Raw genomic sequence first — 22484 nt, forward strand, 5'->3', positions numbered from 1 at the left:
AATTGACTCCAACATTTTTGAAAAACGTTTCATAATTGGCCCGCAAATGACGAATTGGTATTCAAATTCTGACTTTAGGAACTCTATCCTAACTTTGTTCTCCGTTTTTACATTCCCTCCTTTTCTCTCCGACAACCAATCGCCTATTTTGCTTTAAAATGCAGAAAGCAAAGGGATGATTCAATGCAATTATATCATTATTATCACAAAAGAACAGATCCTACTCGCGCTCTCGAGTTTCTTGCCGTTAGCTGGAATAGCCGGGTTGGAGGGAACTCAGGAAACCGAGGAAACGGAAGACTGCGCGCAGGCGCGAGTGGAGTAGCGCGCGCGCGCGCGCGAGAAAGAGACGACGCGAGTTTCGGCAAGATCTCAACGAAAACGGTCCCGGTGGTGGGGTCGGGAACAACACACACGGGACGTACATACGCGGTACGCGCGGTGCGGCGGAGGGAAGAAGGACGAGGCCACACAAATCGTGCGGCGGATCGTGCCTTGCCCAGCGCTGTTGGTCGATGTCGTCGACGCCGCCTGGGTTGCGCCTGTGCGATTTTCGGGAAAGGCGAAAATCCCGTTTTCCGGACTCGGGCCGCTCGGGGGATACGTGAGCGCGAGCAGCCGCGAGGCGTCGGGAGTGCGAAAGTGCGCGGTTCGGCGCGAGTGAGGTTCATGTTGAACACGAGGGTGGTGCGGTGGACTCGGCGGCGGCTCGTCGCCTGCGCGACGGCGCTTTAAATGATCAACGACCGGGACCGGGACGAGTGTCGTAGCACGTCGGAGACGGGAGGACACGCTCGGCAAGATCTGCGCGTATACACGGGAGGAGTGAGACTCGGGCCGATGTTGTAACGTTTTTTTTTTCCTTTTCGCGGAGGGGCCAAGATGGAAGAGCGTAGCGTCCACGGCAGTATCGGCGATATAAATAGTGCGGAGGCGACCAAAAGTAAGCGCGGATCTGTCAATCTTAAATCGTCCGCGGCGCTCCGTCAAAGCGGAGAAAGAGAGAGAGGACGGTGACGTCGTTTTCGCCGCCGAGATTTCGGGGCCCGCTCTTCTCACCCGTCGCTCATCCGTCCTGCGAGCATCTCCACGCGATTTTAAAAATCCTCGACTTCGCGTCGGCGACGATCTCTCGGCATTCCGAGAGCGGAGAGAACCCCGGCTCACGGGGTAACCTCGTGAAAGCGGAAGAAGCCCGGCTTGTATACACGCTTGTCCAACGGACCGATCCGTGTCGTTCTCTTCTTCGCTTTCGAACTTTGCGAAATTCATTCTCGGTTCGCCTCGCCAGGTAGCCAAGGCAATGTCACGGTACCCTTCGAGCTTTCTGGAATGAGCCGAATAGGCAAACGGGCATTGTTTTTCTCCGAAAAAAGAAGAGGACGACGCGGGAGGGGGAGAGAAAGAAAGAGTCTTTTGTAACCCTTGTCCGTTGGAGTCTTGAAAAAATAAATTACATTTCAGAGGAGTGTCCTCAGGCCTCGGGATACTCCTCGGGAATTACAATGCTGTTTCTCTCGCAATAATTCGTGACCGTCCCCCGTCCCCCGTTTTCTGCCTCTGGTTATCTCCCTCTCTCGGGCCTCTGTTTCTATCTCTCTCTCTCTTTCTCTCTCTCGCGTATCCGTCCCTCTCTTTCTGTCCTTCGGGCTTTTCGCGAGTTTAATTATCTTACGCCGAGCACGTGAATGGTGCGTACGCGCACAGATGTATACGTTACACGTATATACGCGACTTCCCGTTGCCTATGATACGAGATAGTGCCTGTGTACTTTGTATAACAGTGTTTAAATTTTACAGGAGAACGGCTCTGACACGACTAAAAATAGCGTTTTCTAACAAATCTTTCTGCTGTAGCCTGTCGAAATTTACGGCCGGTATTCGTAGTGATTTATCGGCGAACGAAAATATGCGGGCCCACGTGTGTGAATAAAAAATTCCTAATCACCGAGAAATAAACTAATTATCGCCCTTAATCGCTTCTTGATCAAATAGCGTTGTTTTGCAATTATTATTACCGTACTTAAATAGTATTCGTAAAATAATATATTATTTTTGCATATTTTTAAACGTTAAGCTATAGAATGAAATGTTTAAAACGTATTTCTTGGCCTGTTGGAAGTTCTCTTTAACAAACTTGATACCTCTGACAATTTAATCAATGTACGATTATCGTAAGCCACGCGGATGATAGGAAGTTTGATAACGAGGCGATTTATTTGTTTATCAGCTTTAATAATACCACGTAAGAAGAGGATATGCTTGGTTGGTGCAACCTGCAATGATCCTGCGCTTAATGCTGCTGCTCAGCAATTCAAAGTGCCTGTACTTAAGTCTGAAACCGGCACGGAACATGTTGAGGACACTACTTACAATACTTATTTCATACTCAAACAATTTGAAGGGTCCGAATATGATGCTTTATGCAAGAGTGCTCATAGGTTTGTACATAATGGTGCATTATACTTTTAATAATGTGTAAAACACGGTAATTTATACGCGAACTTGCGTTGTGTAATATTTATTTAATAATTTAATACAATGTTGGAATTTTTCTGATTTTTTTCTCTCGAAATTTGCATTGGCTTTGTCACATTCAATTTTTAAATACTCATCTTATACTTTTCGGAGAGCTTGAGATGATTTAATTTATTTATCACCGGAACGCTGAAGATGACAAAGTAGATCCGAAACGTATGATTTATAGTTTGTATTAAATCGCGTTTTACTATCATAGCCCAATTTTCCTTTTTACTCATTAGTTATATCGAGAATAAATAAAACGGTTGTGCAATTAATTTTGATATAGAAAAAAAAGTTCCAGAGGTTATTCGCGTGACTTACGTTTTTCTTTTAGAGTACTGGGACCTACAGCTTTGCTACAACTGGCAGAGAAGAAAGAACCTCTGCCCAGTATTAAAAGACCAATGTACACGCAAGCTATGGTAGGCACAATTGTGGTGTTTAGCGGCTTTCGGTCTAGAGAGGATGAACTGGTCAGTCCATTATTTATGATTTTTGTGATATACTATTGATTTATGTGTATTTCATATTTTTTTTTTGTAACATAATATATTTCTCAACAGCGCAAGTTAGCTAATATGATTCTTAATATGGGAGGTAGCATCCGAAAGGAGATGGGTATTAAAGTGACGCATCTTATTGCAAATCATTGCAGCGGAGAGAAGTACAGATACGCTGACACATTTGGATTGCCTATCATGTCGATAGACTGGGTGATAGCATTGTGGAATGCTAAAGATGATATCTCCAAGTACGCGAACGACGAGAATTTGGTGAGCGTTATCATATAGGAAAGTAATTCCAAAATACGGCTTTGTTTCATGTGTGAAAAAATTCGTTGAATAAAATAATTATAACATTAGTTTGTAATATTTATAATTATTTTATTACGTTTAGCACGTATAATTCTGACAAATTCAAGCCGCTAACACGGCACGTCGTTTGTTGAGTACCACTGAAAATAGCAGTAAAGAGATAGAGAAAATATGCATGTGTATGTATGTGAACAAACAATCGTAATGCAGAATCTGCGTTGCATTCTCTGTCTCTCTGTTGTTATCTCGGAGCGCTTAGCGCGATAGCGAAGCAGCGAAGTGTTCTCATTCGGGCTCTAATAATAACGTGATAATTTCCTTTTTCTTAAAAACATTTAATTCTAATTGCAGATAGCAGCTTATAAGTTGAAGCCATTTTATGGTGCAAAAGTATGTTTCTCTGGTTTTCCTGACGACGAGAAGAGACATATGTGCGAGATTCTGGAGCAACAGGGTGGCGAACCCACTGAGATTGACGATCCGTGCTGCACTCATGTTGTAAGTAAACGATACAATTTTCACATTATTCATAAATTCTTTTCTATATATAAATATGTTCACACGACGTTACATCACACAGCTTATATATTACATAAATACACATGCTTTAGGTGATAGATATACCCGGTCTTTTCCACAAGAGAGCCAACGATGTGGACTTATATCTTAAAAATACATCCAATAGTCCACTTTCCTTAACGTATATTAAACCAATTTCCTCTTCTTTCTATAATCCTTACTTGAACACGATTTTTAATACAACAAAATTTGATCATAGCAATATATCTAGTTATTCGTCGAAAATCAATTCGTTAATCTCACGTACAAACGATATAGAACATAGTGACCAGTGGAACGATCTTGTTTCTATATATAATGTCAGTGTAGATTCTGCTATTAGTATGAATGATAACTGCTTTAATTTGCAAAATTCAATTATTAAATCTAAGAACTTATTCCATTCTTTCACGGAACAAAGTGATTCTGGCGTAGACACGACCAGATCATCTAGTTCTTCTGCGGTTTTTATGTCGAATAAATATTCGATTCCAACAACGTCGACAATGATAAACAAAAAGAACGTTAAATTCTGTATTTCTGAAAGCTCTTTGTTCGATAACGAAGTATCTCTTTGTGAAACTATGTTAAACTTTCCAGATAAATCAAATGATTATAAATCGTCGCCATCTTATGAAAAAAATAACGAATCTAATCTTTGTATATCACCAACGAGCAATAATGCATTATCTTTAAAATATCGTAAAAATGTTCATTACGTGCAGAATAATACATCGAAAAGTAAAATAATTCCCAAACGATATATAAAATGGAGAAAAACTAATTCCTGCACATTTGTTCATAAAATGGCGACGCTTGAAAAGTATAAGTTCACAAAGACGCTCTCGTACCCGAATATATTAAAGCGTAACGAGGAACAGTATAGCGATACATTTTTACACAAGGCATTAGATGAAAGGAATAAGCATTTGTCTAAATCTAATACATCTTTTTTCTCAAAGATCAGCCACTTTTCTTTCTGTCCAATATTTTCTGACAATAAGCAAGATACTTCCATCAGTTCATACTATTGTCCACCCGAGAAAAACCTTTTTAAAAAGAAATACACATTTTTATCCAAATCTTTCCCAGTGCCTACAAAAATTTCAAATAGTAAACACAGCTTACGAAACACTTCTATATTTGATGGCAAAAGTAACAATGTATCATCTGCATCACATGACATGAAAACTGAGTGCACAGATTTGAAGGCAGTGAAGGATAAATCATTACTCACGGTACTTTCTTTCTTTCTTTTTTTTTTAATGTTACGGGGTTTGGTAATTTTCTATGTGAAGTAAAATAATTTTACGTGGCTTTAGTTATACGTAATGTTAAGGAGAAGCGGATGAGCAAAAGATGGTACTAGTATAATACATGGGTTAAACATTCATCTTGGTAACACAGACAATTTGCTCGTTTTTATGTGAACGTCCTGTATATTTATCTAGAATTTATATTTGTTTAAAAATATTAATGTATGGTATATACATGATGGTGGTGGTGGTGGTGAGATGTGGTAGTCGATCATGACAGAGAGTTGTGCGCTGGTTTATGTACCAAAGATCCGGGTCAATCCAACAATAAAAACTGTTTTTATTTGATCGCCATCTTCTCGAAAGGAAGAGGTAACCACTGAGTATCTCGTCATGAATACCCCTCTATAGCCGTTCGGAATCGGCGTTAAATTGTAGGTCCTACATATCTGATCCACAGATACATGCAGAAGAGGTCACGAGATTCAAAATCGAGCAAAACGACTAAAGAGAGATTACATTAATTATATGATATTGTCTTTTGAGATTTTAGTATGTGTATCGTGCTATAGAAGTATTGTATAAAATTGTGTGTAATTATGTAATTGTCCTGTGATTCTGTTGTTTACTGTGATATAATGAAAATTATAATAGTCAGTATTATTTATCACTTTTGAAAGTATATTTCTCACTAACTCTATTCCTGGTTACACAAATATGAAATAATGGGAGATCGCATAAGAGGAAAAGTGGTACATAACATGACTATAAATGGTTCACTATAATGAAATATAATAATGTCGATGTTTTATTATATTTGTTAACTATCAGATATTCCTGAGGTGGAAGCTGTTGATACAGAATATTTACCGATAGATAAAAAAAAAACTTATCGTGACGTCATAAAGTTTTTCTTGAATTAGTAGAGACTGAGGTCAGTTACATACATAGGCATCCTTAATAAAATCGAAATTTTTTTATTACAGGTCGTAGATGAGTCCAGCGTAAATGTTCGTCCAAATTTAGTTTCAGTGTCTGCTTTCATAGTCAAAACTGGATGGTTTTGGACATCTGTACAAAATGAGGCAGCCGCTGATGAGAAAGAGTATCTATTCGAACATGTAAGTTCATAATAATAAATTCTTTAAATATTCTAATTACTGTTTGGTATTTAAAATTGTATGTTGTTTAGTATCTAGAAAAAGTTCTGTCCCCTACTGCGACGGGTAGACGAGACAGTCAACAGCTCGTACCGCAGAATGTGACATTGGCAAAGCACCCCTGTTGGTTAGATGGTCCATTATCTAATTTATTACAAAACGGAGCGGATTCCCCAGCCAGTGTCAGTGGAAGCTTTCTGGACTGCACAGCAAGTCCGGATAAACAGTTGCTGGACGGTATGTATCTAATGGTACTTTTTATAATTTTACACATATTTGATTTTGTATAAAATATAATATCGTAATAACATTTTAAATATATATGTCGATTAACGCTTATAATAAAGTTAACAAAAGTACACTTTGATATTAATAAATCACAGTCTGTATTCAGTCTCTTCCTTTTCTTTAGTTCATTAAATGGAACAAATATGGCAACAAGTTTTGATATATTTTTGTATTATACAAATTCTCGTTTTTTTTCTTAACAAAACAAGAATGCTTATATCTTTTAGCATAACACATAAAAAGTTTAATGTCAGATTATTACAAAAATTAATGCTTAAAACAGTACATGCTTTTACTTGATCATTGAACTCGTAAGATGAAAGGAAAGATTGTATAAAAATTATTTATTTCTAATTCAGATTGATATTGTTACAGAACATTTGCCGATTACTTATGTTCAAGAAAACTTGTCGCAACGACATAAAGTTTTTCTTGAACTAGTAGAGACGGAGGGCAATTACGTCGGTATCCTCAATACAATTATGACGGTGAGTATTTACTATGCGTTAAATGTTTCATATTTTTTAATAATTTTTAACGATCTATATACATTTTACGGTTACAGTTATTCAAATTGCCACTGGAAAATCTCATAGGCAAAAGTGGGAAAGAGTTGCTAAATAGTACAGAAGTAAAAATTATATTTGGTAATTTCCCACCCATTTATGAGATTCACAAACAATTGTTGGAGGCATTACATTGTAGTGCTTCTCACTGGACAGAGGATATCAGTATTGGCGAAATATTTCTAAAGTTTGAACCAGATTTAGTTAAAGCGTATCCTCCATATGTTAACTTTTTCGAGAATACAAAGCAAATGTTGGAAGAATGTGATCAAACTAAGCCAAGATTCCACGCCTTTTTAAAAAATTGCCAGACAATACCGGAGTGCGGTAGACAAAGCTTAAAGGAGCTGTTAATTAAACCAATACAAAGGTTACCCAGTATTAGTTTATTATTAAGCGGTAAGATTAATTACTTTCAAACAATGTTAATGATTTGCTTTTGTTTGTATAAATTTTTGGACGCTAGCAAAAAAAATGCTTTTATTTCCTATACAGATATTCTTAAGCACACGGACAAAAGTAATCCAGACTATAGCGCGCTCGAAGCTTCTATTAGCTGTATTAAGAAAGTAATGACGTATATAAACGAGGACAAAAGGAAAACGGAACGGCAGGTCGCAATGTTTGAAGTCTTTAAAGAGATTGATAATTGCCCGCCGAATTTAGTTTCCTCGCATAGGTCATTTATCAGTAAATGTGATGTAATGGAAGTTACGGAAGGTCTTAGTGGACGAGGGGATCATTTAGTATTGTTTCTGTTTACCGATACTCTCGAAGTATGCAAGAAAAGATCGAAAGCTTTTAACTCGTTAAAGAGTCCTAATACTATAAATGGTTTGCAATCAAATAAATTAAGGCCATATAAGCATATCAAAATGTTGTCATTAAGTACTATCAAAAAAGTCGTGGATATACGAGAAACTGACGGTACGTAAATATTGCTACGTATATGTAAAACGCACTTTTCATAAAAATTCTAGCTAATCGTGCGATTTTTTCAGAATGTCATAAAGTATTTGCACTTGTGGTACGAAGCACTCAGGAACCGAAGGAAAAATTCTTTTCGTTTATAATTACTGACGAGGAAGTAAACAAAACGAATTATCTACAGACATTATGCAGGCAAATGGCTCTTGCAGCTCGTGTAGCTGATGCTGTAAGTTATATATTATTTGTGATTTGTTGCTCGCTTCATATATAAATCCTCAAACAATCAAGAACATTTTCTGTCTTTCTCGAGAACAGATTTCGTAAATTGTTTTCTGTAAATTTTGTTGGCAGAAAAGCTAGAAATTTGATGCAGAGTTTGTCATATGTAATGCTGTTGATAGAATGTTGGCAGAAATGTAGCAAAGTTTCTCACTTTACCTTTGATGAATCCTACTCGGTTTATGTCATCAATATTGCATCATGTCTTAGCTCTGCCAGCAGAACATAAGCGAACTCAATGCAAATGCACTTGATGTCAATCTGCTGCAATTTCTTATATCTACTGGCAGGCTGTGACGAATAGTTTTGATTTAAATGTCATACTATAATTAATGTATGTTATCCTTTTTATTTTTTGTTCATCAGGATATGTTGCTCATTAGATATGATTCGCATCAGCTTGAAGTTGGTACTAGCGATGTGGCATCAGGAACATTAAAGAAAACAATTAAGTGAGTATATTTGTGGTTTGAAACTAGAATCATGCTCTTTTCTTCATTACCTTAATATTTTAAGTATATTGTAAATAAATAATAGTAAACTAATCTTCACATATTAGGATGAGTAGTAAAATATTATATATAGAAATTTTGTTTCTTACGGGATATATTTGTCAAATATTATAAAAGGTGTAAGACCTAAGAACTGACTTCTTTCTTTTGTTCTATTATTTGTAGTTAGATGATTCTATTACTAGATCACATGTCAAATGAAAGGTGTGAGAACTGACTTCTTTCTTTTGTTCTACTATTTGTAGTTAGATGATTCTATTATTAAATCACGTATTGACAGAAAGGAGTTTAATTCTATGGATATACAAGGTTGTCCGGATATTAATGAAAATTCTAAATTTTTTGTTCAACGAATATTTTGGATGAAAAGATAATGTGATGATTAAATAAAAATATTATTATTTAATTATCAATGACTAAAAATGTTGATAGTATATATGTAACTAGTACTTATTGTAATTAGAATTTTAATCTGCCATTGTATTCAGATAAAACGAATAGATTATTTGTTAAACGACAAATTTATGAGTATGTCGTTAATATTCGAACGATCTAATTATAAATGGCACTGACATATTTCTACAAGGCACAATCAAAAGATTTATATGTGCATTAGTGTCAGGGACCCGGACAGAACCGGAATCGAAACCGAAAACTGTCCCATAACCTTTTTTTTAGCTGAACTGAAACCGTAAATAGTATCAATTACTACAAAGTTTATAACACCGATCATAACCGAACCAATAAAATTATTTTAAGTTTTTTTTTCCCCGGTTTTTTTGCCGGTCCTTAATTTATATATTTATATATATATTTTTTTATTATTTTTATTATTTTATCTATTTACGTTGTTGCTTCAGTTTTTTTTTCCCCCCCCGAAGAGAAAGAATACCAATTTTTCATCGACCAAGAGAGAAAAAGAAAAAATTACTTAGGTGAGAAACTAATCGAATTCACATCATCGTCGCAATTGCGACGATTTTAACTCGTGCACACATACACAAAAGAGTTTTATTATTTGAATACTTTGGGTATTATTTTTTTCTTATCTTTTATTATAAAAACATATAAATTTTTCTACATTTATTATTATTTTATTTTGACAACAAATAATATTTCTTAATTTTTTTCTCCACACACACGCACACGCACGCACATACAATTAATGTAGAAAAAAAAATATTTTAAACCTCTTCCCCTCCACGCGAGTAACTATAACCGAAAAAGACCGTAACGGTTTCGGTTTTCTTTAGTGGTCAAGAACGAACTGAAACATCTTTTCGATCCGGGTCTCTGATTAGTGTACATATTCTACTGTATTGCATGATGTAAAGGAATAATAGAGCAACCCGTTTGGTTACAGGAGCCTATTTCATAATTTTTACCTGGAGTATATGGACCCGTATGTCTTCCTACTCAATAGCATGTGTGAAACCACGTTACATGTCCCACTACCGTCAGTTTTCGCACCAAGGCTGATTATATTTTTTTACTCGCTTTTTATTCTCAGTCCCTTACTCAGTGGCATAATTATTAAGCGCGAGAAAACGATACTTAATAGCTCGTTATATTAGTAGACTTAAAAATAATTAAAAGAATTAACATATTTATATATAAACTAAAATATCTAAAATTTTGTGAATTAAATGAATGTTTAGATAAAAAATTAAAAATTTTTAAACATTTGCAGTCTTGCAGATAGAATAGTTTAATTCTTTTGGTTAAAAGGCTGAAAATTTGTAATTACGCTACTGAAAATTTTTGCTTTAAGATTCTGTTTTGTGTTGTGATGAGTAGATATAATTTTAGTCAGAAATAATTCCTCAGCCAATTCAAGCATAATGTAATATAATTATAAGCTTTATTAAAAGCTTTTTATTATATTTCTTCTTTAAGCAAGAATTAGGTGTTGTATATTTTTCACATATTGAAATATATATATATGTATATATATGTTTTTAACTTATTGGGATTTGAATTAATTAATTAATTATAATTGACATGGATAAACATTATTCTGCATTACGATTTAATTTGCAATTTGATTGCTTATTTTGCCTTGAAAACTAATATTAACAATGTTTACTGCTTGATTTTATTTCTTACTTATATGTACATAATTTTTGAGGAATAGTTTTACATAAATTGTGTATGTCTATATGCGTAAAGAAAAATACAAGAAAATATACGTTAATGTAAATTTTTCTCTTTTTCGTATTAATTTCTTTTAATATGCAGCCATGGTGCAATTTTCATTGTCTCTAATTACTACGTGTGTGATTGAATGAATTGAATTAAATTTTATTATATTGTCTTGAAAACTCTGCATGTATATCTTATATTTTCTTTGTATCATAGCAGATGAGAGTCTGTTGCTTGAACTAATTTTCGTAATATGACAATGTCTTTGTGGATTTATAACGCAGGTTTCTCTGTTTGTCCGCAAACTTTTTTTCCTCCGGGCGAAATAAACTTTATTATCGTATAATCAAATGTCATTTTAAATTATATGCAAAAGTTAAAATTATTAACTCGAACGGAGGAAAAAAAATTTTAATGTTTTATTTTAATAATCTCTATAAATAGATAAAAAATTTTCAAGTCATATTTTTCTCTAGGTTTGCATCTCGTACAAGAGCGAGAGTTGGTCGAGCGTTTAGTTTCAATAAAACGCCAAGCAAACTAAATAGAGCGATGTCTACAATTATGTCCCCATTTGGAGTAGCACAAAATCTTCCTCCCACAAACCAACAAATAGCTCAGATGCGGCTAGGAAGTTGCAACAACATCAGCGTTAGTTGACAATCTTTTTTATATATATTTTCTTCTGTTTATTCTTTCCTTTTTTTTCTTTTGCTTTTCTTCTTTTGCTTTACATCTACCATGTATGTGACTAAGTAGCTGTTATTTCTTACACTAATCTTATTTTTTAATACATGTACCTTACATATGACGGACTGTAAAGGAAACTAAGTTCAATTATACTTGTAATTTTTTTAAATATTTGCTTTCTGTTATATTAAATAAACTTTTGTGTTAAAATATTACTTTTTATTATAACATTTTTATATTTTTGAAATAATCATAATAATTTACGTTAAATATTTTAAATCCTTATATCAATTGTACAATATTTTTATTGCAAAATATATTTTTTTTTCTGTTCTATTAAGAGCAATATCTTTTGTTTTTTATTTATATGTTCTGAACTTTTACTTTATTTTACATTACTACTTTTGCTTGTGCAGTTTATTTTTATTATTATATTATTTTCATGAAAAAAGAGTATATTAATAATTATAATAAACTTTCATGCCGACTTAAAGTCAATGGATGAACTATATTAAGGATTTCATGTAAGTACGTTATATTGAATTCGACTTGTTTAATTCCATAAGAATTGAGGTTTTCCTTCCACAAAATTTTTCACAGACTGTAGGATAATATAAAATAAAACTAAGAAACGTAATTAATAACTATATTGCAATTACATTTTATGTGGCAGGTTCTATTTTCTCTTTCTTCTCTTCATCTCATATTTATAATCCTACCTTACTAAATTATCACATTATTTTCTATACTATTTTTAATCTATCGATGCATAAATTAGTATAATTCAACATATTATTAATTTTTTATCGACTAAAACTTCAAATATTCTTTTTTATTTTATTCCAAAATAAAATTTAAATGTCAAAGTTTTTATTGCTAGTTTTTCAAAATAAAGAATAAATATATTAAGTCTTATATCTTTCCAGGAGTTGGATAATGGTGGTTCGAGTTCTCCAAATAGAGAGGATGTTCTGGTAGCGCCGATGTCGGATCAGCCGACTCGAAAAGCCCTCAGTATGGCTTCGCTGCGAAGGTTGTAATTAGTATGGAAGAAGTCATGCTTTCTTTTGCTACAGTCATTTAGTATTCTACAAAGAGACGTGCATTTTTAACAGACCCCACTGTGGTATGTTAAACTAATATATATCGTCTATAGTGATTAAGACATTAATTATATCTAACGGAGCAAAGCCCGAGACGTGCTGTAACATTTTTAACCATCACAGTTCTATTTCAAATAATTATAATTACTTCATTTCTCATCATTATTATTTTTATAATAGAGTTCAGTACAATTTCCTGAAAAATGCCGCCTTATCCTCGGATACATCATTATAAAAATGATATTACTGTTATTAGTGCCAATAATGCCTAGTTATTATTGTTACATTACTATTATTAACATCTTTTATTTATTTTATGTATTATCTCTTGTAATTATTGTATATGCCTTCTTACCTTCCACACTTACTCGCCGATAAGATACGATAAAGAATTATCATCTTTTTATATAAATACAGCTCGCTCTTCGCGTCGAGTTAATTGAATTATTCTAAGAGATATATCTTCAAATTACATTGTTTCGGAGACATTTTTTCTAATCGCTATTTTAATGACAAACAAAGCCAGGCTTATACTGATAGACACTGCAGGCACGTGCAAAAACTTTTCTTAATAAATGTACCGATAATTTGTAAAAAAAAAATAGCATTTAATGTCTCGTTAATTAATATTATCCTATTGCATTTGCAATCTCAATGCCAAAAATAGACAGACAAAGCATTTGTTTGTTTAAGAATGAATTCGGCAAATATGCTAAATTTATATATATGTTAACATCACAGCATGAAATAAACATGTCCTCCAACTAATAAGACTAATAGTTTTTATATTTTTGACATATCAAAATTTTCTACAACTTCAACATTTTACTCACTATTTTTTTCATTTCTGTTTTTCTATTTATTAGAATTTGTTCAGCGGGAATCATACAGAGGAGGTCTGATCTTTAAGATATAAAAAAAATTTACACGCAGCTTTATTTCACTTTGATCATTTATCAACGAAGATACCGATGCTGTAGATTTTTTAATAAGGCTTACAAATATTCATATTTAAAATAAAATTAATTTTTGGAATAAAGTCTGGCATATATGTGAAAAATATTCATATTCAGAAATGAAATTTATTGTTAAACACTAATGATAAAATGCATACCTGCTATGTGCCAATATAGCCAATATACTTAATAACAAAAATATTGTCAATTATTACGAGTTTGATAGGTTTGCTTAGATAATATTATATTTCAATGACCTGTGATTTGATTGGGTTTATCACGAGGAGAAACAATGCAATTTACTTATATTTTATACGTCCAAAATTTATTAAAGACAAACGCACAAAAGAATAAAAATTCCACAATTTTTTAACATCAATATGGAATTGAAATAAGAGAACAGATTCATAAAATGAAAATATGTACTATTTCATAAATGTTTGTACAATTTTGTATCTTTGTACTTTTTTCATAATTCTGCATAATTGATTGTATGAAGAAAAAATGAAGAATTGCCAATATTAAAAATATCGGAAATAAGGATTTAAACAACGAGAAACATATTGCTTTTTTCTGTATAGTTAATTACATAATGGTAAGATATATATATGATAGAGAAAATAATAATGTACTAAACATAATCAATAATAACCTTTAAGTAATATGCAAACAATATATTTGTCTTGGAACTTTCGGTGCTCTATTTGATGATTATTTATTTCTATTGTATAAATATCTAAATGCAAATTCTTCATTACTTAGTCTTCAATTTATTTGTTTAATCCACGGGCATAATTTTATTGCATAAATTCTCCTTTATGTAATTAATACACGCATAAAAGTAACAGGCTCTCGACAATTTGCTTTCTTTATAGCATTAATTATTCATTTTGATGCTTAGTTTGTGAAATTTTTCTAATTACACATATTCTAAAATATTATCGACTATCAGCTATAATTAAGCAATTGACTGGAGAAACATGTAAATAAAATTATACGTGAAAAATAATTACGATATGTACCAAGTATATCGGCGAACAGCGAAAACAATCACGACTGATAGGCTCCTTTTGAAAATTTAATGCATGATTTGATAAATATTAATTCAAGGATTGCAGACATACATCATCATAATTCTTCAAATTTTCAACGCTCTATAAAGAGTATTTTATTTTTTACACATATTTCGTTATATTTGATTTCATGCAACATTAATAGTTTAATTATTAACGTTGCAGAACTTGCGTTGCCTACAGCAACATCTTGCCATTGTAACTATGTTTGTAAAAATTGAAGACAGGCCATGTATGTGTAAGATTGTTTCACGAATGCGTCCACGCGTATTCGCTATTGTGTTATAACGCGAATATTCCTAAGTGTTTCGTTCGGCCATGATTGTAATATTCCAGCTCTACGTATTAGCATTTTCTTGATGGTTCATTATTCGAAGCCTAACTAAAGTTTATTTTCTAATCGTTAAGACGAGATAAAAGGAAGAATAAATATTTAGTTTAATTGCAGAATAATTGATTAGTAAATGTACTTGGCAGAAAATCTTGTAGGCTTAGAATGATTTCTTCTCTTGCGATCTTTCCTAGCCTTTACTCAATCAATATAATACGGTTCTCCTGTTTTTACAGAATGATACCAGTGCCACTTCTAAAGTAATTAAATAAAATGCTGAGCGAGGATTAGAGCTTTAATATTTTATATTACGTATGAGCGACATTTTTTACAAGCATTACCGCATGTGAGTCACAAAAATCCGACAATATGGTATCGATATAGGTTTTTATCCATTGCATGTATATATTGATTGATTAAAGAAAACCAACGCGAAATCGGCTGCAGAGAAAGTGGAAGAAAGTAATTCGATCACTGCTTATAAGAATTATACAGTTTTATATTACCGATTATATATTCTCTCTTGTCATCTTATGATAAATATAATTAGTGCCTTGAGTATGACAACGAGTACGAATAAAACTTGTATTGTATGATGAAATGTACTTTGTATATGTGCCTGATTCGCGAAAGAGATAAATTGGAGACGTATCCTTTCTCTTGATTTCGTCTCTTGTATTCTCTAATATTTTGTGCCTCTTGATTTAGACTATTTATTAAGAATTCCGACTTTGCGTACTGCGCTCTGTCTTATTTCAAACCAGTGAGAGATATGGTACCTTATACTTTCTAATAACGAAATGTTATCCCGTAATAACGAAAACGTGCTTCTTTCAAATGCCATTCGCGTGCATGCTCGAAATAAGCACGCTACCTATTTATAATAATAATATTATTATTATATAAGAGCCGCTAAGTAGAATAGTGGTACGAATCGCGGGGAAAAAATAAAATTTCTACACATATCAGTTTCCGTTAATTAATCTGGTATCGCGTAGATGGTTTGACATAATATAAAAATTAAATCTTATAATAATTGCTGCAATTTTTCAACGTAAGGATCGATATAAGATATACTACTACTATTCTTGCGAGTCCTCTTGTGACACGTAGAAAGTTCGGAATATCTATACTCGGACACCTGTCTTGTGCGTATTTTCCAATCTCCTGTAAAAATATTTAAAAAAAAATGGAAAAAAAATTGGCGGGTCAACTGCATCGGAACGCGTCGACCACGCTTCATGCGCAATCGATTTATTTCTATAAAGAAAAATTTCCTTTTTCTTTATTGCAGAAAGTAATATAAGAATCGCATGGTGATATGCCAAAACAAGTGTCCTTGATTTAGGTGCATTGTAAATAATTAAAGTTAAATATCTCAGAAACTAATGTAATGTAGAGAACATTTTTTACTATATGCCTAAGATTATATATCGTCTTACGATTCTCGCGCAGTTATTATTTATACATTATTAATACTGTAATTGAATGTATAAATTTAACATATATTATGTAAACCTAAACTATTGTTTCTTTACTCATTCACCTTTTCCGAACTCGTGCAGATAATAATAGTGAAGAGCAGTTAATATTAGAAACTTTTTTAATCTCGAAGAGCGTATAATTAATAATTTTATCAGAATATGTATATTATGCGATCTTCTACAAGAGATAACAATGATAAAATATATTCCATAACTATAAGACAATGGGAAATCAATTAGACTACAGACTTGAAATAGTAGCTGCTGCTCAGATGCCATTTAAAACTCGCATAAAGTATTTTTATTTTATATTATTACATTGATAAAGAGAGTGGTTACCTTTACTAAATTTGCAATTTTACGAACGTATTTTCATAATAGAAGAAGTTAAATTGATGTGGATCGGCGAATTGTTCCTCCATTGGTTTGGGCGTTTTTTTGAAAAAAAAAAAATCGCACATTCATCAAAAACTAAATGCAAAGTTTGCATTTAGACAAGATTTCGTTGATTTGTTTTACATACGCATGAAACAAGTTCAATAAATTAGATAATTATAAATGTAAATTATTATCTTCTTTATTTCTCTTTTCTCTTCTATTTATTTGATATATTTTTAATAAACAGATTTCTTTTATTTTTTTTGTATTTTTTAAGGAAATATTGAAAATAGTAGTTGCATAAATGTTAGCTTGCTATAATAACGCAGTAATTAATTATTGAATTAACATTATCGAATATAGTGTAATGTTACTGTTATTCTCTTCTATACTACCATTATTCATAAATTATTTTTATGCAGATAATATTCATACATCGTCATAACGCGCTCCGAAATTAATGAAATAATGAGATTTTTTGAGATACGAATAACACGAGCTTTTCAACTATTTCTCTGATTTGCATGCTCCTGCAGTTTGTAGATTTAATGAAGATGCAAAGTATAGAATAATGTGTTTCAACATTAAAAATTTATTTAAACTTTAGTACTTGTTATTCCTATTTACTAATTCTCCTCAATATTTTTTACTAAAATAATATGTGAAAATGTTGACAGGGACAAAAAAACATTAAAGAAGGAAAATGTTCTTAAAAATATTCTGTCAAATATGAAAAATATGTTAAAGATACTTGTCAACTTTGCTCGCTGATATTTCGACAGTAATTTATTTCCACGCTTATCTGAACGCAAATAAAGTTAGATCGTGTTTATGCATGTTGCTATATATTTGATCCAACGTCATCCATCTCATTTTTTAACTATGACTGTTCAGATGCATAAATGTTAGTAGAATTAATTGCTGAAATTAAAAATTTGTAATTTACGCAATAAATCACTGTATTATGTACATATGTATATTTGTGTGCAGTACGTATATTCTGAACACAGTTAAAGCTAGAGGATGAGAGAGGAAACTGATAACACTGCATTAAATATTTGAAGAAACACAAACTTGGTCCTTAGCTTCATTCGATCTCGGAGGAGCGTGGAAATAAATACTAGTTGCCGAAATCAGCAAGTGAGGCTGAAATCGAACATCAACAAAGGCCGTAATGCGGTTGGAATCGCTGATGCACGGTCTTCATCGCGGAAATAGACTACGAAACAGCAAACTCGGTTAACAGTGATGCGTTTCGCGCCCCTATTCCCCCGATACAAATTACAACTCGGCAATTGGTGGAATCGATATCGCCCTTTTGCTCTTTACGAAGTATTCACCTCTCATTTCTCTGACACTCGGGTTAACTTTTGATTGCATCACCGAGCAGAAGTTTAAGTGTACTCGATAAAGGATACTCCGAAGATAGATGAATCCGATAAAAAGGGTATGTTTTTTGATGGGTTGTGTCTGGAATTTTACTGAACGATATATATTCCGCGTAGCGCAAGAGACTCCGCGGAGTCTCGTCAAGATATCTCTCGTTGGAAAATCGCACACATGATGTCTCCCTGAGATATATTCCGCATAAAAGCATCTGCAGAATATTTTTAACAGACATGCTAAAATATACTGTCACCTCCATACTATAATAACAGCGAAACGGATTAACTCCACGAAATAAAAAGCAGGAAAAATTGAAGTTATAAGTAAACTAAATTATGCGCTGGTGCTAAAAATTTTACGAAAAGTATTTTGAAAGTTTTTTAAAAGATAATTTATCGAAATGAAGTTTGGCTTTCGATCAACTTTGCTTTCGAGATGCTCGCGTATATACATTGGATGATACATTCGTATAGTATTACGTATTCTGTTTCATTGAAGCGACAAACTATTTTCAAAAACATTTTATACAATAAACGGAGTATCTATTTATTCTTTCCATCAATAAGTAAAGCTATTATTTTATTTTCTTTATATTTGATTTTTTTAAATAAATCCGATAACTTCCGATGACTCTCGTCTCCTGCATTTTTCGCACTGCCGGACCGCCGCACGCTTGTTATAGAAGAAACTTAATAGATTTCTGGAATACGAAGTTTTAAATTGAGTTGCGCAAAGTTGCGTGATCTTGCTAAATAATTACCAAATAATAAATCCATAATTCTGCGGAGAAACTTAGTTTAGAAACTTCGCATTTCAGGAATCCATAAATCTTCTTTCACGACGGAGGGGGAGGGGTGTGTGTGTGTGTGTGTGTGCAACTATTCCTTTATCAATTTATTGCACCATTTATTCAACGAAACGCAGCCGAGAGTGCTCATTAGCACGCCTACGTACATACGAAATCACGTACATACATAAGCTTTCGGACGACGTCTCCATGCATTTCGCCGAAAGGCGGTATATTTCCCAACGGTTCGCGATCTCTTAATTAACGAACGCGACGGTACACAACACAACGTAAACTCGCAAAATTCTCGCGCGCGAGTAACTAAGTTGCCTGATTAAAAAAATGCCTCGGCTACGAGGGGGAGCTAATATAAGAGCAAGTCAAGCCCGGTTGCCGTTGCCGTGTCGTTCTTTTTTCCTCTCTTCCTCCTCCTCCTTCACCTCCTCCTTTTCGACAAGCAGAATGAAAACGTTTACGCAGCAGACGCGGAAACGTACGCCCCGCGCCGTTAACATTTCGTTTTTCCAGCGCGCTCGCTGAAAAGGCGAGCGGAAACGTTTTATTACGGGCGTGTGTGTATACCGCTTGCGTGCGTGGACAAATATGCAACGAGGCGAATTTACGAACGAGTAAACAGCTCGCCGGGCATATAGGTACATATACATATGCTGATCATGCATCCCGGATGCTGCGATTGCCAACTCGCCGGAAAATATCAGTCTGACGGACGTTTTTTTTTTTTGCCCCTCCCTTCCAGAGCCGCGTCCACCGCGTTATGAAACGCTTCGTTACATCGCATCGGGATTACGACGAAGTTACACGATGCGTAATATATCCAGGTGTTTGACGTGCTCTTCTCTTTCTCCGAGCTGCCTCTTCTCCGGGCGACGAAAGAAAAAAAAAAGAAGAAAAACGCGTTATGCGAATGCAAACCCCATTATTTCACCGCGCGCTCGCGTTATGTAAACGCAGGGAAATTGACGTAATTCGCGAGCTTTGGGTGAAAAATTATATTGCGTTAATGAGCGCGCGTGGAGCAGGGAGACCATTTTAAATTGCGTTTTTGCACGATTGCACGATAATTGGGGGGCTATGGCGAGATAAACTTACACTACTTGGCCGCGAAAACTGCCATTTTTATTCCGGCGTCGGAAAGAGAACCGGCGCAAATTGAGCGAACGTCGTTGAAACAATTAACGAGTTCGCGGAACAGTCGGGTCGAAGGTGTTACATCTGAATTTGAGAGTGTACCTTTAATCCCTCGAACACGCGGGGGAGGGGGCGATATCGTGATTAACTAATTGCTAGCGGAGGCGCCCTGAATGGAGCCCCGTATGTAATAATTAATTATATTCAATCCATCAATTATGCGATCGTATTAGCGAAGTGTACAACAGATCGCAATTGCATAGGCCGCAAAGTGCCTGTAACAGTGCATAATCGCCGAGATGGCAAACGTGCAGATTGCGCCTAATTCGCGCTATCGTTACTCCCGCGCTAATTGTCATACCGCGCGTGTGCATGCGCGAAATGTAGAAACTTCGAAATAGACCTGCAAAATGGGTATATCTCAATCCCGCCTGTTAATTACGTTCTGTTTACATTCGCATACATCCTAGAATATACGCGTCGCGCGATATAATATATGTATACCGGTATCGCGCCTCTTGAGTGACGCGCTAATTAATAGACGCGCTCGGAGCGGCGTCTTAGAAGCATGGGGAGCTACCGCCGCCTTTTACAAACGTTTACGCTGTCTGCAGAACTTCACGTGCCGTCAAAAGGAGCTGAGAGAGGAAGTCCGGCTCTCTAACGGCACGAGAATTAAATTCTGTCGAGGAGCGAAAAACGCGTCGTCGTCGTCGTAGCGCGCGAGAGGCACGAAGCTCTCAGAACGCTTCTATACTCCACGAAACCGTCGTATTATTGTTATCTCGTGCGACTTGGCACTTTTATTTTTACGCGCCTCGCTGTGCGTCGCATTAATTTTTCTTTCTAATTGTTTCCGAGAGATATCTCGCGCTCGCACCTTCCACGAGATAAGGAGCTGAAACAGCGTCTCGCGCGCGGCGCGGCGTCGCAGCGTCTCGAAATCTCTTCCGGGGAAGAGACGTTTGACTGTGCCGCTGCACGCCAGGACCGCGTTTGGTAGGAACTTTACCTTCCGCGCAAAGATGCACGTGTATTTTTAGGTGCACGGCAAGGGCGGGAGGGTGAGGAGGAGGCCACGTTATCAGAACGGTTAGTAGCGAGACCACAGCGGCTCACATTGATTTTCACACAGGGGTTGGGGTTCTTGAAGGCCACAGCTGGAATGGAAGCTGCGGCCTTCAATTCTCGCTCATTCACTCCACGCGATCCTTTTCCATTCGCGCTTCTCGCCGCATCGTCTTTTGTTTTCCGTCTTTCTCACCCTCCGTGGAACCGAAGAGGAATACGCGTCTTCCTCTTTCTCACCCTTTCGTGCCTCGTCCGTTCGAAGTGCTCTCGCCCTCGTTCGCTTCTTCTTTCTCTCGTGCCGAGAGGCACGTCAATTTAAAATCCCATTTACTCGACGTCGCGACGTTTTACTTTTCGCGGAATTGCGAAATAATTTCGCGAATTTCTTTATTAAAACAGAGCGAGAGTGACATTAAGTCTCCACGAATCTTTTTTTTTTTTTTTTTTAAAGAATTTAACTATATATACCTACTTAAATGAATTTTCCTCGATTCGTTGCGCCACTCGATCACGCGCTCTTATTTACATACGAATACGCATGCTAAGTGACATTTTAATTAATACCCGTGTTGCATTTCGAGAGTGGACGATTTCATTTATTGATTTAGTATACGATAACGTACCAATTGTCACAAAATATTACACCACAGGCTGTATATTGTATTATTGCTGCACGACTATACGTTTCATGTAATATTAGCCAAATATCGATTTCCGATTAATCGAAATTGTGTGCACAAAATACACAGAATTATTACATTTTGAGGAATTGGATATAAATGTCTATGAAGAGAATCGACTGTGAATATTATAAATAGATAAGAAAAGGCGTTTTGATAAATTACGTTTTAAATTTAATAAATAGATTACAAAATTGTTATTTTAATAATGCGCCTTACTCTGTGATGATAAATAGATTACAAAATTGTTATTTTAATGATGCGCCTTACTCTATGATTTTTACCTGGCTTAATTATTTAATAAGGAAATATTTAACGTGGAAAGATAACAAGTAAGAAAAATGCTGTCTCGATTCTTATCCGTAAA

General features: G+C 34.7%; 1 protein-coding gene across 11 annotated transcripts; it reads left to right on the forward strand.

Moving 5' to 3' along the window:
• The first annotated feature begins 375 nt into the window (after positions 1 to 375).
• Positions 376 to 16705, forward strand: Pbl (epithelial cell transforming 2 pebble). 11 transcript variants are annotated; one of them, XR_011733685.1, is made up of 17 exons: positions 377 to 943; positions 2231 to 2441; positions 2858 to 2996; positions 3087 to 3296; positions 3690 to 3836; positions 3950 to 5134; positions 6139 to 6273; positions 6345 to 6549; positions 6976 to 7088; positions 7166 to 7565; positions 7662 to 8093; positions 8168 to 8322; positions 8742 to 8827; positions 10251 to 10343; positions 11506 to 11680; positions 12646 to 12845; positions 13689 to 16705. XR_011733685.1 is itself a non-coding variant. In XM_071788551.1 (17 exons), exons 1-16 carry the CDS (start codon positions 883 to 885, stop codon positions 12232 to 12234), a joined length of 3768 nt encoding a protein of 1255 aa, XP_071644652.1. In that variant the 5' UTR covers positions 377 to 882; the 3' UTR covers positions 12235 to 12243; positions 12646 to 16705. The 11 variants fall into 11 exon arrangements, 6 of the variants coding, with proteins under 6 accessions (XP_071644654.1, XP_071644652.1, XP_071644650.1 ...); XM_071788551.1 differs by adding an exon at positions 12214 to 12243 and having other exon boundaries at positions 12646 to 16705; XR_011733687.1 differs by lacking the exons at positions 12646 to 12845; positions 13689 to 16705 and adding an exon at positions 12214 to 12243 and having other exon boundaries at positions 376 to 943; positions 10231 to 10343.
• Positions 16706 to 22484: the final 5779 nt, after the last annotated feature.

Source organism: Temnothorax longispinosus, chromosome 9 (genome assembly GCF_030848805.1).
Source record: "Temnothorax longispinosus isolate EJ_2023e chromosome 9, Tlon_JGU_v1, whole genome shotgun sequence".
Lineage (NCBI taxonomy): Eukaryota > Metazoa > Arthropoda > Insecta > Hymenoptera > Formicidae > Temnothorax > Temnothorax longispinosus.

Bases quoted from the DNA above. Each gene is read 5' to 3' on its own strand.
- Pbl (XM_071788549.1), top strand. From the start codon at position 883: ATGGAAGAGCGTAGCGTCCACGGCAGTATCGGCGATATAAATAGTGCG. The intron at 6,274-6,344 runs GTAAGTTCATAA...TATGTTGTTTAG, and splicing joins AAGAGTATCTATTCGAACAT to TATCTAGAAAAAGTTCTGTC. The intron at 6,550-6,975 runs GTATGTATCTAA...ATATTGTTACAG, and splicing joins GGATAAACAGTTGCTGGACG to AACATTTGCCGATTACTTAT.